At 32.0% G+C, this 15120-nt stretch overlaps 1 protein-coding gene across 5 annotated transcripts in view; it reads right to left on the bottom strand.

Annotated features, from left to right (window-relative positions):
* Ccnc (cyclin C) overlaps nucleotides 1-15120 on the bottom strand; it is a 40027-nt gene that overhangs the window by 11835 nt on the left and 13072 nt on the right. For 3 of the 5 annotated variants that reach the window (XM_077801739.1, XM_026402520.2, XM_026402521.2), the window contains exons 6-11: nucleotides 13172-13227; nucleotides 12305-12340; nucleotides 11547-11638; nucleotides 10894-10961; nucleotides 7974-8053; nucleotides 6963-7081 (exon numbers count right to left, since the gene is read on the bottom strand). In XM_077801739.1, the coding sequence (XP_077657865.1) occupies nucleotides 6963-7081; nucleotides 7974-8053; nucleotides 10894-10961; nucleotides 11547-11638; nucleotides 12305-12340; nucleotides 13172-13227 (451 nt within the window). Of the gene's footprint in view, nucleotides 1-3028; nucleotides 5532-5845; nucleotides 6145-6962; nucleotides 7082-7973; nucleotides 8054-10893; nucleotides 10962-11546; nucleotides 11639-12304; nucleotides 12341-13171; nucleotides 13228-15120 lie in introns of those variants that run through there. The other 2 variants (XM_026402522.2, XM_026402523.2) reach the window with 2 other exon arrangements.

The raw sequence follows: 15120 nt of genomic DNA, 5'->3' as shown, positions 1-15120 counted from the left end.
TAGGAGCTCATGATTGAAGGAAAAAAAATATAAAGATAATACTTTCCACAGAAGATCTATCATATATTAGAATTTTCAGACAGACTTTAAAATACGATTAATATATTTAATAGCTTAGATAAAAGGAAAAATTTATCAGAGAATGGAGACAAGAAAGTATCAAATAAAATTCTAGAACTTAAAAATACAATAACTGAAATTAAACACCTAACAGATGGTAAATGGATTTAGCAGATCAGACACAGCTTATGACAAGATTAGTGAAAATGAAAAAAAAAATAGAGGTATAGGTATTAATATGGATGACTCTCACAATGTTGAGGAAAAAAACATTAAAGAAACACTGTGCAACATAATTTTAAAACATACAAAATAATATTACTTAGGTATATGGGCATATATAATATGAGTAAATTATGAAAATACCAAATTTAGGATATTTTCATTGAAAGCAGAGGAAGGGGCACATAAGCACTAACAATATTGTTAACACTTTAATCCCAGCTACTTTGGAGGTGAGGCAGGAGGATCTCAAGTTCAAGGCCAACTTACCAAGACCCTGCCTTAAAATACAATTTTTTAAAAGTACTGAAGATGTAGCTCAGTGATAAAGCATTTGCTATCATGCAAGAGGTCCTGGAATTCAACCCAAAATACCAAAAATAGATAAATGAGTAAAACCATTATTGAGGTCTGTGGTATCAAAGGCCTCAAATGTAAAAATATAACATGATTTAATATATCACTCAACAAGTAACTGTTTTATTTCAACCATGGGAGTATATCACTCTTACTTTGATAATACAAGGATAGATTGAAAGTTTTAGAGAAAAGCTAGATTATATATTTAAGTGCCATTATGTACCCTACAGCACTCTTAGAATGGAAGAGAAGGGAGAAATCCTAGAAAAAGTGGCAAAAATTGACAGAATTCTGAGTCAGTGATTCAGGTTTCTTTTATTCACACTGCCTTTCTTACCTGTTTTTGATCTCAGCAGGGTCTCTTAGATTCTGTGGTAATGTATCTTTTTGCTATTTAGAATGTATATGACATGAGAATACTGCATGGAGGTATGATCAGCAGCTACTTTGTGAGGAATTTTACATTATCAAAGAAAATGAAAAACTTGAATGTTATTCTCACCATTTGGTAAAAAATACTGTTCAATATCTATAAGGGCTGCAAAAATAGTGTCATCACCACTTTTCAGTGCTATGGGTTTCTCCAGGAGCAACATAAGGAAGGAAAAAGGAGGAATGTTTAAAGGCATTATAATAGTAGAGTCTGATTCAAGTGTATCAGATAATAGGTGCTGAATATTTAAAACTCTTTTTATAATCATCATTATTATTTCTGTGAGAATCTGTACCATATGGTATCTGGTTATAGGTAGCTGATATTTTGGGTTGTTGTTGGCGTCCACTTAGCATTTATGGGTAGAGAACATAGGTGAAATTTTCAGCTAAATATTCTCTAAGGGGTTACACTGAATGGCAGTGTAACCCCTTAGAGAAAACAGGAAAGTAAACTAAAATTCTGAATATTGAACAATGAGATAACTAGCTTCTTGCTAGTTATCTTGTCTCCAAGATCTCAGACAATTCACCTTCTTCCACCTGAGATAGAAAGCTAGAAGATTCCTACCTGGAAAAACTGATCCATCCCAAAGGAAAACCAGAAAATGATGGTGGAGTGAGAGGATGGCCCATGAAAATGTTTTGTTGATCCTTTACATTACAATGAAGCCCACCACTGAAAAGTCCTACGTGTGTACAGAGACCTTCCAATCATCTTCCTTTGTTCCCCTCTAATATAAAGGATCCTCAGACAAATAAGGCATTCTAACATGAAAGATTATAAACAAATCATATAGGAAAAAAGGAACTTCAGGTAAATGGTGTTAATACAGGGATCAAAGAAAATTTCAAAAGAACCAAAAACCCTAAATATCCTTATAATAACAAAAACACATTGAACTCTCAAACAAGAACAAGGTGTTACATAAAAGACTTAGATATCTAACCATACGAGAGAAAAAAAAAGGGAAGTCCCAATAAATCAGTTCTATGATTATAATGGTGCTACTTTCCCTACAATGTAATCAGTCCAGACTGGAGAATGAAGGGCTCAGGAAAAATATTTCCACATGAGTGATTTTGGGGAATAAAAGAATAGTAACAAATGGTTTTGGGATAAATTAACAGATAAAGTAAAGCAAACATATTATAACCGAGTTAATCAGTCACTAGTTCTAGAAAGACAAAATATTTTAAAAGAAATTTAATCAAAGTAATATAAATGACATTATCTAAGTATGCCTAATATATATTAAATATGAATTTACCAAAAATTGTATAATTACATGATAGGAGAAGTCCCAGTACAGGAACAGGTTTGAAAAGGGGAAGAACAAAGGGAGATGGATGAGAAAGCAAAATCTTCATCTTCTGTAGCAGGAAGTTAGTAGATAATAATATTTACAATTGAAAAAAAAAACTGAATTAAAAAAAAAGAGAGAAGGCTAAGCAGAGGAGGCCATACAGTATCTGGAGCTCAGACACCCAGGTTTTAAAAACAAGAACCTAAGCTCCAGCATTTACATCTTTAACCCTCCTGTTTCTGAATCTCCTCATTTCTAAAGTAAAACTGCTCTGAGAATTGACTTAATAAACAGAGAGAATACAATATACGTACCACACAGTAACTACAATAATGCAATATCAAATGCCTGTCACTTAGAAATATCAAAATAAATAGCAGGGAAGTTAAAGTGTGGAGAGTAGGAATGAAATGTGGGTGAAATGGGACAGGAAATTAACATTTTCCTTATATGGTAAAGAAACTGTCCAATGCAACTGTCCAAATCATTATGTGATATTATGAATATGTAATTTAAAATTTTTTATATTAAAAAATTAAAGAAACATTGAAATTAATTTTTAAAATGTTTTATTTAATCCTATGTATCCAAAATATTATCATTTAAAACGTAATCTTTATAAAACAAATTACTGAAATTTTACATTCTTCTGTTTTGTACTAAGTACTTGAAATATAACATGTATTTTTACATTTACAGCACATCTTGATTCAGATTAGCCACATTTCAAATGTTCAATAGCCATAGGCACTAGTGGCTATCATACTGGACAGTGTATCCTATTTAATAACTGATTTTTTTTAAACCATACATATCTTCAGTGGTTGGTAAATTACAGGAAGAAACAAACAGCCATTACATGCCTCCTGATGGAAGACTACCATCTTATACAGTAGTCTATACCCCAAAAAAGAACCTGAATGTAATCAAGTCTTTAGATTCAATTACCAATTTATATAAAATACATAGGAGAAAACATGTTAAATGGCATGTAAAGGATTTAATCAACAAAATTCATGTCATGAGAAACTTTTAGTAGACAATTAAAACAAAAAAGGGGAATTTTTAAAGTGAGATGAAGAACCCATAAATTTAAAACAACTTAAAGAATTTGTCAATGAATTGCAATGTGTAGTCCTTATTTAAATCCTGACTATAATCAATTAATATTTTTGTGATATTTATGAGATAACTGAAAATTTGAACTGAGTATTTGATAACCATTTTTAATAATTCTATACAGCATGATACTGTACAGTTTTTTAAAAGAACCATTATCTCTTAGGAGTAGGTCCTAAAATATTTATAGATGAAATGAAATACAATATCTGGGATTTGCTTCAAAATAATATGCAAACTGAAGACAGCTTGAAGTTTAGATAAAATGAAATTGGCTATGAATTAATAATTGCTGAAGCTGTGTGATAGGTACATGGACATTCACTATACTGCTCTGTTCTTGTATATTGTTTTAAGTTTTCCACAATAAGAGGCTGCAAACAAAACTGAGGCATATGTATTAATTTTAAAAGTAAACTTTTTAAGATAGGTAAGTTTAAAGGAAAACTTTACAATTAATTATTGTAATAAATAATCACTCTGCCCAGCCATCCCAAACCCAACATTAATTCCTTCAGACCTGAGGAGAGTTTGTTTTCTTATTTTTTACCCTACCATAAGCTTAGGAGATCCATACTGATCTTTGGTACTGATTTTATACATTGTCTCCCTTTCTGGCTCATCTAATACTCTCCCTAAGAAAATAGGACTTAAAGTCTGTTTATAAACCATTTGAAATCACCCCCTTGATAAAATATAGAAGACTTTAATACTTATCAAAGAAGGATTTTCAGAAAATAAAAGGCAAATTCAAAAAGATGAATTCAAGACACTGGTCAATATAGCTGAAGAATTTACTTTTATTCTTGCAGTCTTATACTAGGAAGGAAGTCAACATTTAATAATCCATTGTTCACAATTTATTTATAGAAAATTTTTTAATCCTTAAATTGTACATTAATATCCTATGACTCCAAGTTTTATCACTCTCCTTCAGGTCTGAAGAAAATGATTAATTTATTAAGTTCCACAGACAGCATAGTCCACTGACATAACATTTAATCTGATGGTCCTACACTCATGAAAATTAAGAATAGCCAGTTTCAAACTGGTCTGAAACCTGATTGTATTCCTGGCTCAGGATACCTGCAGTAAATCTGTAAATCCACATGAAGATACAAAATTAAACTAGGGCACGTATCTTATAAAAAAATTTTTTTCACAGATTAAAAATCAACATTAAAAATTTATCAAAATTTCAACCTCATTATGGTATTTTATCCAATTAAACTTTCAAAATGTCTCATTAATTGAATTAATTGCAAATAACTTCATGTATGATTCACTTTTTTAAAAAAGTTTGCCCAGCATTTCAAAATGGTTACGGAATTAATATAGCTTTTAAAATGTCAAAGTATCCTATACATATTGCACTTTTCTGCTAGGCCAGGCTATTATTTTCCATGGCAAGACACCCAAACTACTGAATAAAATACATTTTAAAATCAATAGGTACTTGATTAATTTCCCTGAAATTATCAACATCATTATCAAAATCTTCCAGGATTTTGTAAGATTTTATACAGTTTTTATACAGTTTTAAAGTTTAACTTCCAGAGAGGGGGGCGGGGAACCCTCATATATTGACTGTATGTCCTTTTTTGATCCCTCAATGACCACAGAATTTTAAACAAATTATGTTTCATGTTTTCTGGCTTAATAAAAAGCTACAATGTCTTTCATCCAAATTAAGAAATATACTAATCAAAAGCTATTAATCATGAAATGTCTATGTATGTCTGTCTGTAGGTCCCCATAGAACCTTTCCAAACTTTTATAATTAAGAGATTTTTATCAATTATGTACTAGAATCAAATTAGGTAAAGAAAAACTTATTTTGCAAAAATAAAATCAATTCCCAATATGCTTGACAGAAACAAGCTATTCATTTTCATTTGTATTCCACTGAAGACATTACTGAAATCTGTCCAATGGTTTATTTCCAAGTGGTCCACTACGGAATTCTTCGGAATGTTTTAAGATTGACTGTAGCTAGAGTTCTGACTTCCATTTGGACCCTGCTCTCCTTCACTGTTCAAATGGGGAAGAAAGAGATTTTATACTAATTAAAAGATTCATTTTCAACACCCTGATAAGCCTATTAATTTCTGAATCTGCAGCATAACTCTACAAAGACATTTCTGATTAAGACACAGATGTGGAAAAATTAAAATCCAGAAGACTAACATTTGGTTTTATGTTTTTATTCTTATGCACTTTGTACTCTCACACATTACAAGCAGTATGGAAGTTAGTGTTCATATACACTCAAAAAATTTAAATTAGGGTTATGGATATCATTGTTATTACAGGTATCACTCAACATAGAGATCACAACTTCTGAACAAAAGTCCTACAAAATTAAATCTTACATATAAAATCCTATTTCTACTATTTAGGAAAATAAAAAAATTTTTTTTTTCTAAAAGTCTGCTGTTCAATGGCATAATAAAATCAGATGTAATTACAACAAACCTTGTAAGTCAGAAAAAATTAAGTAATTTCCTGGAAAATGCTACATATTTAAAAAGAACTAAAGCTGAAAATACCAGTAACTGTGGCAATAGGATTATTGCCTTATCTTGTCCACCATCATCTTGCAGCTTCAGGCCCTGCCACTAGTGGAGAATCACTCAGGGAATTTCTGCAAAAAATGCATCCAAAGGTAGCTGTTTGAATGACTGCCTTGAACAGCTCCTTGTTATAAGTACTATTTTTTTTTCCAGACTGTAACATTTCATCAGTAGCAATCTATAAATCTATCTTACTGTTATACAAATTATCTTTCTAAATAAATTATTAAGATGGGTAGCATTTATTTTCCTCCTCACCTTTCTTCCTACCTCAAATAATCTGGCCTGATATATTGTGAGGGCTGAACCAAAGAACTAAACAAACAGATCCTATTAAAAAAAAAAAAAAAAAGAAAAGAAAAAAAAGAAAAACTCTTTAGCACAGGTGATTAATACTTAGAAAAGGTATGTTGTGTGCTGTGGTTCATAGGATCACTTAAAAACCAAAATTCTTATCTTTATCATATCATTTATCAAAATTTTAAAAAACTGCTACTGAAATTCATAAAATAGAATAATAGCCAGTAAGTGGAGAAGAGGAATGTTACTTAGTCAAATTGACTGCAGAATTCCTTATCACTGAATTTCAAATGACTTTGTATAATACTGTTCTGTTTAAATTTATGTATAGTATGTGGCTATATGTTGAGGGATACCTGTAACAGACCTCCACTGCATTTGGAAAAGTTATTAAATAGATCAGATTAATGTATTTTTTAAAATGAGAGTCTCAAATTACAAATTCAAAAAAATAGGATGAATCAAGAAATTTTGATAGAAGTTTTAAGAAAAAGGTACAAAACAAAATCTAAGAAAGAAAAAGATAAATGAGTACTATATATGTATATATATATATAATTAAGTCAATAATTAAAAGTTTACAAAGTACCTGTTTGGAGGTGGTTTTGGTTTCGGCATCTTACTAAGAATAGTTGCCATCTCTTTTCTCTCATCAAAATTCTTCCACTGTTCATATAGTTTTAAAATAACCCTGATTATTTCCAAAATCTACAAGAAAATATTTGAAAAGTTCTCAGTGGCAAAAAAAAAAAAAAAAAAAGAGCAATATTTAGTACCTATAAAGAACAGACATCATATATGAGGCACCCTTCAAAAATGGTAAAAAGATGAGTCTGTGTCCTTGAGAATTCAGGTTAGATAATCCTAACAAAAAATTTGAGAACAGTATTTTCCACCACACTGTTATTTAGGCTTTATAGCCACTTACCTTTCAACATGTATGCCCTATCCATCCTTATCTCATATCTAGTTGATTTCTGTCCTCTTAAGCCAAAACAAACTAGCAAGGTACAAACAGTAAAGGTTGAAATCATGAAGGTATATACCACTATTGAGTATTCCTTTAATATCAATTTTCTCAAACAATTTAAGGGGAAGTATTACACATAAGACATTGTTTTGATTGTTAACTACTCTACATATCAGTTAAGATGACCTAAAACTGCAACTGTTATTATGTCATATCTAGTTGCCAAGTTTAGCTCTTTTTTCTCTACCCACACAGAGTTAAAGTTGGATTAATTGTAATGCTTTCAACACTTGAGCAGAAAAGGTAGAAAATAGGGCTTTGCCACCAATGTGCTGTTTTACAGAAGTTCCTGGTAGTGTTTAGTGATCACTAGGTAGCTTTTTATATAATCCTGGAAGTTAGAGGCTACTCTGCAACAAATCGAGCCAAAAGTTTACCATTCTATTTAACCTAAAGCCAGAAAGATAAATATAACTTAAAAAAACTAATATCAACCTTTCATCAAGCATGTATTTCTTAATATTTAATCAACAATCTTCTTAGCCTGGTGAGCATCATAAGGTTTTAAGCTGAAGGTAAGTAAATAAGACATGAATTTGAAAATGTTGAAATTCAAAAAATTTTAAATACCTTTTCCATATCCACAGAAAGCTCAGCAAACCACTGTCTGGCATCTTTTTGCTGCACAACACAGGCAACATGTAGGCAAGCTGAAATGAAAAGACAATTGCTCATGCTTAACTACAAACATGGTCACATAACTAAAGATTTTCACAAATTTCAAATACATATATTTTCTAAAACTGTTTTTAAACTTTACAAAGCTATATTTAATAGTACTAACTATCTCATCAATTTAATTTGATATAGACAGAAAAATTTACTAAACTACACTAAGGTTCTTGACATCTGCTCCTTTCGGTTTACTACTTGGTGCAGATGCTCTGAAAGGGCACGTTAGAGAGGAAAAATCATCTAATGAGATTAAAACAGGAATCTGAACAGCAGTACAATATAGTCACAAAGGTCAGTTTGACAAAAATAATCAATATACTGATGTTTCAACAATGTTGATTATATTTAAATTAAAAGCAACATTGCCTCTACTATTTTTTTATTTTGGCTTTTTAAAGTCTGATCACAAGATAGATATTATTAAACAACTGAGCACACTGGTGCAGAATTCACTGCTGTAATCAAATAGGGATTAGAAAAAAATGTGACACATCATATACAATTATATACATTACATAAAATTAAAACTAACAAAGATAGTAAAAGAGCTCAAAGACAATGACCTATGTCACAGTTTTGACTGAAACAATTTCTACTGCACAGATTATCTATCCTGATCCCACCCCAGCTTGTTAAAAGTTATATTCCCTGTTCAGGTTACCGTTTGACTTTGCTAAGAATGACATTCTGGGTAAACAGCCACTCAAGCAGATGGTCAAGTAGCTCAGTGGTAAGAGCGCATATAGACCATTTGTGAGCCTTGGATTCCATACCCAATACCACAAAAAGAACAAAAAAACAGCCATTCAAATGTGAACTGATATATTAGTTGTTCCAAGTCAAATGATGCTAGAGTAGGGCTTACGTCCAAAAGGAATTGAGAAATCAAAGGACTAAAATAATAATAAAAACAGTTACTTAAAAGAGTAGGAAATGCCATGAGAGGGGAGCATGTAAATCAGAGATAGAGAAGGCACCATACACCCAGACTGAGGCAATATTGAGAGAGTGGGGAGGTGCGGTGTCACTACAAAGGTGATATCTGAGCCAATCTCAGAGTAAAGGGAGATAATGGCTTATCCATAAGTGATAGAGATGCTTACAGATTTTATTCAGCAACTGGGAGAGATTCTACATTTTAAAAAGCTTATTCTAGCTCAGGGTTTCTCAACCTTGGAACTACTGTCGTTTGGGTTGGATTATTCTTTGAAACTGTCTTGTGCACTCTAGGACGCTAAGCACCACCTCTGGCTTCTACTCACTAGATGACAGTAGTATCCCACCTTGGTATGACAATAAAACCATCTCCAGACATTGATGAATCCTATGGGAGGCAAAATTATTCCCCATTGAGAACCATCAGTGTAGTTCAACAGAATGGAGAATAGATTGGCTCTCTGATCTCTGAGCACAAGAATGCTGGAGACCAATCAGGAAACTGCTGTGGTAAACTAGTTGAAAATGAGAAAATGGTTATAATATTACATAAGGGACAGATAATTGAAAGGAAGGCATGAAAGGTACTGATAACCTGCTGGATGTAGCTACTGAGGGAAATGAAAGAACCTAACTGCTGGGTTTCCAACAAAGGCAAATACCTATTGCTATTTACCAAGCTAGCAAAAACATTAAATGGAAGAGGATATCTGAGAACAAAGCAATGAGCTCCTGATCATGAGTCTGAAGTGCCAGTTAGATGTCAAGTGGAGTTATGTATATGACTGATGGATATAAAGAACTGCTCAGGAGCAAGAGCTCAAATAAAGAAATTGAAATGTTTCAGCATATAAAAGACTACAGAAGCCCTGGGCCTCAGCCAGCAAGTACAAAGATCACAGGTTTGGCAAAGACATGGCATGTGTCCTGTTATCCCTTCCTTCCTAATCTATATATCCCAGCACTTCTTCCCACTGACTGGATACAATTTCAGAATCCTGCCTCCCCAGTTCAGTACTGAATAAGAGCCATCAGTGATACAAAAGAATAAATATAACCTGTCATCCCTGATAAAAGGTGACTTTTAACATCAATATTTAAGGAATACTTGAAAAAAAGAGAAAACAGTAAAAATAATTCCGGAATGATAAAAGAATGGTGTGAGGGGGGAGGGGTTAAGAGGATAGAGTCATAGAAATCAATAGAAGGACAAAAAGGAACAAGTACCTGGATATAGCAGGCATTATTTGGTGCTCTATAAGCTATTAGATTTAACTCTTAAATGACTGAAGTTTTTAGCACTCTGAAGTTTTTACTCTCCTTTTTATAATTAAGGAAATAAACTCAGAAAGTTAAACAATTTCCCCTCAATTATAAAGGAAGCAAAGTTTAAACCTAGGACTACCTAACTCAAAAGACTGTGTTCTAATCCATTACTGCACTCTCTTCCATGGATAATGGAATGGTAGCTAACTTCTCCATCTACCAAGACAGCTAGATGCTCCTTTGTTTAACTCTGAGTACTTAACTGGGCTCAGGAAATGAAAATCTGGTATAGTTATTTTATAAGACTTACAACTAATATTAGCAGGCTTAATTCTGAACTTTTCCCACCAAACAAAAGTACTCATAGACACCGATTAAAATTGTTTTAAATGATTTGTTAAAAACTCACCAAAAAAAGGGGTGGGGGTGGGAGGACTATAACCCTGATTTGTGACAGTTACAGTTCATATTATTGAAAGTTCACATGCAAAGATTAGTCTATTACTTCATGGAAACTTAAAAACCTAAAGTACAATAGGGTGAAATTTATTTTAGGATGACCTAAATAGATTTATAACAATTTAATTAATAAGGGCACATCATGCTTACATACCTAAAGCTATCATGAAAGGAGGATACAGTAGGCAAAGATCCGTTCTGTAGGTATCATTCACAATCCTCCTATAGAAATATAAATCATATTATTACTGAAAGTAGAATTATTTCATCTGATTGTACATTTCCACCCAGAGAGGCACAGATTTCCCATCTTTGTACACACATATTTCCCTTTTCTATTACTGAACACAGCTAGTAAGCTAAAACATTTAAGCAAAAAGATTGACTCAAGAGTGTGACAATGAAGTATGTATTAGTACATTTAATATGTGAATAAAACATATTTTGAACTTTGAGCCCTCCAATAAATTATAAACATGTTCTAATTTTTAAAAAATCAGAAATAAACACTACCAAAAAGTATACTGATTATTTTAAAGATAAATTCATTCTTAAATTTTATGTTAAAAACATAAAATCAAATTTTAACTAGTTAATAAACTGTAAATTTAAGATGCTTATCATTTTAGCACATCATTTTAATCACCATCATAGTTATTAATAAGTTCAACAAGCAGATATTTTGCTTAACATAAAATACCTTGGGACACTAGTTTAATGTCTTCAAAAATATCAAATTTCATATTTAGTTGGCAATCTTCCTATCTAATAACATGTTACACTATTAATAACTTCTGTTCTAATTACCATGCAAGGGGAAGCAACATGTCTTCTTGGCCCATGTCCTGCACATACTGGAGCAAAGGTCTATAAGGATGATACACTATCAAGCAACAATCCTAGAAACAGTTTAAAAAATGTGTATGTATAAAAACAGATTACAACACAAAAACTTTATCATTACCCAACTAATTTTTAATAGTGTATTTCAAAGTGAATTTCTGTAACTCATGCTTGCTTCTCTTTTGTTCTCTTAGCAAGCAGTATAGCAGCCCTAAACTCTACTACAATATGAAGGCAGTGCTCTCTCTGGAATATACCTTGGTATATCGGTTGGCAGTCAGTCAGCATCCATTCATTCCCTTAGAGACTCAAAGTGTCACATCTGCAACACACTGAAACCTCTTATTAGCCTATAAATCCATGATTCCCAATTGGAGGAGAATTCTGCCGAAGACATAATCTATCTTTTAAATTATACCACACACATACACAAGTTGTGCACATAATTTACAGTGGTTTAATGTCCTGACTTGTTTGCTTATAATCCTTTTGTTATAGTTACTATAGAATAACTTTTCCATCCAGACTAGGATATACAAATTATTTTACAGGCTTCAGAGAGAAAATAGGTAATGTTACTAGGTTACTATGATTTCAAAATCACAAATCACTTAGATGACTTTAAAATGTACCTGCCTATAAATAATTTCTGTAAGTAATTTCACTTCATTAAGCTTGAAAATAACTGTTCCTCTATTAAACACAGGAAAAAACATACTTACCATTAGTTCTAAAAGATAGAATTCACATTCTAATATCTGTTTTAAAAAAAGTCAACAAGAAACCTAATTACATAAGTCTGCTTAGTTTATAGTAATTTGTCACACATTTTTACAAAACAGAAAATAAACACAGCTTATATTAGAATATATATAATTAAATTACTTTTTACTATTGCATAATTCATGCAACTATAATTACAAAGCAGTTAAATCCTTATAAGGAAAAGCCAGCCTCTTGTAAGCATTTTGTTTGTTTGGTTTTGGTGCTATAGATTGAACCCAGGGTGTCACACCGCTAATAAGCAAACATTCTATCATTGAGCTGTATCCCTAGCTCACTTCTATTAAAATATCCTTTCTATTCAATAAATGTAAAATGAAATTATCTCCATTTAATTAAAAAAAATACCAAGTAGAATGAACAATTCCCTTTCAAGGTGGAAAATGGCAGACATGCTTATTAAAATGGCAAATATTAACCTTTTAAAAATATAACTTATCAAATATAATTTAATACTGATCCATTATAGTAGTTATCAACCCCAGATGCACATTAGTATCACTCACCTGGAAGTTTTTAAAAAATACTAATACCAGGAACTCTAAGCCTGAAAATTCTGATTTAGTCAGTCTGGAGAGGACCCAACATCGGTATTAAAAGGTTCCCAAGGTAATCCAATGGGCAGAGATGGTTGATAACCACTTCTATGAAATGTTTTTAAAAAGATCAACTATTGATCTTTAATTTAAAATAATGTCTATATTCTTGTGGAATATTATATTTGAAACTGATATTTCTAAAAGGCTAGTAAGTTCAGCTTGTTTATATACAGTTTAACAAATGATTACTTTGTATAATATACTTACATGGTTCATCCTATAAGGAAATTCCTTTGGAAAGGCATATGAAAATCTAGTTTTTACTGCAAAATACAAACAAAGAGAAAAACAGTTTAAATGGAGCAAATGTCAAAGTTAATTAAACCAACATTATTTTAATTGTGTTAAAAGAGTATAGAATTTTAGAGAGTAGGGCTAAATAATTATCAATAAGCACTCTAGGCAATGCTTAAGGACCTAGATTTTTGTTATCAAGGGAGGGGAAAGACTGAGTATCTTTGGGAAGCCCTAAGCCCTCATTTATACTTCTATTACTACAATCAGAGAGCTTTGATTTTAAATTAACATACCAAGAAATGGTTCTGCTGTTCAAAAAAATAAAAGATTGAGAAAAACAATCACTGGCTTTTGTCATTTCTAAAGTCTTGCTAGTTCTAGAATGGTACTGTTGTGTTCTCCAGTGATTTGGCTTAGAGGGAACACAGGGGTTACAAATATGAAGAAAGGGAGAGAAAGAGAAAAGGAAGGGAGGGAGGGAGGGAGGAGAAAAAGAAAAGGAAAAAGGAAGGGAAAGGGGATAGAAAGTTGTAAATATATTTCACCAAAAACCTATCGGCAATGTTCATCTCTGAGACTTAAGGATTTCTTTTTACTCATCTGTACCTTCTGAACTTTTCAAAATAACTAAGGATTTATCAACTAAAAATTGTTACTAAAAAGTCACTAAAAATGCACATGAAAAAACATTGTTAACCACTGATCCCCTATCTCCTCAAAATGGTGTGAGCTGTACACATTTATGTACTATTTGTGAAAAATTGTATTCAAGTCATTATAATGCAACATATTATTCCATCAAGAATCTATTGATAGGGCTGGGGTTGGGGCTCAGCAGTAAAACGCTTGCCTAGCATGCGTGAGGCCCTGGATTTTACCATTAGCACCAACCACATACAAATAAAATAAGGGTACTATGTCCACCTACAATGAAAAAAATATATATATTACAAAAAGAATCTATTGATAGGTTCTAGAATGTTTTGTACAAGTGACCTCACTGAGATTAAAAGGAAATCTACTTATTTTATGTACAATATTTCCAAAAAGATGGCCTCATTGAAATTAAAAGGAAATACTTATTTTATGTACTATATTTACAGAAAGATTTGTTTTGTAAATTAAGTATCCTACAGTTAATTTAGATAGGTAATATCTACCAAAGCATAAAACCTAGAACCATTTAAAATTGACATTAGGAAAATTATATCTTCCCTTTTCCTTTAATTAATTCTAAAAATGAATAATGTTTCTGAGTTTTATAACACCTTCCCTCTACCCCTTTTTGCAAGTACTAGGAATTGAACCCAAGGACAGTCTACCACTGAGCATCCCCAGTCCTTTTCCCCCTGGGATTTTTTATTTTGAGACAGGATTTCACTATATTGCTGAGGCAGGCCTCAAATTGTGATCCTCCTGCCTCAGCCTCTCAAGTTGCTGGGATTATAGGTAGGCACCACTCTGCCTGGCCTGATTTTCTAGCTTCTAATCCTATTCTTCCAATGAATAGAAAAATGAATCCTTCCTCTATTTTATTATCCCTATCATTTGTACATGTTTTATTCATTGATTTGTTCATTGTTCATTCAATTGATCATTCCTACTATTTTACTCCCATCTTTAACCTTTCCTATTTCAGTAAATCTGTCTCATCACTTGATAATATGCTCAAGTTTCCCTAAAAAGAAAACAAACTCTATCTAATTAAATTCCTCTACCTTTTTTTTTTTTTTTAAGAAAGGTTTTACGTATACAGAAAAAGAAATAGTGATTACATGGTACAGAGTTCCCTGTTATGGACTGAATGTCTGTGACCCCTACCCCTGCAAATTCGTATGTTGAAACCTTAATTCCCAGTGTGATGATATTTCAAAGTAAGGCCTTTGGGAAGTAATCAAGTTTATATGTAGGCAGCATAA

Source organism: Urocitellus parryii, chromosome 8 (genome assembly GCF_045843805.1).
Source record: "Urocitellus parryii isolate mUroPar1 chromosome 8, mUroPar1.hap1, whole genome shotgun sequence".
Taxonomy (NCBI): domain Eukaryota; kingdom Metazoa; phylum Chordata; class Mammalia; order Rodentia; family Sciuridae; genus Urocitellus; species Urocitellus parryii.
This window is presented reverse-complemented; position numbering and strand designations above follow the sequence as displayed.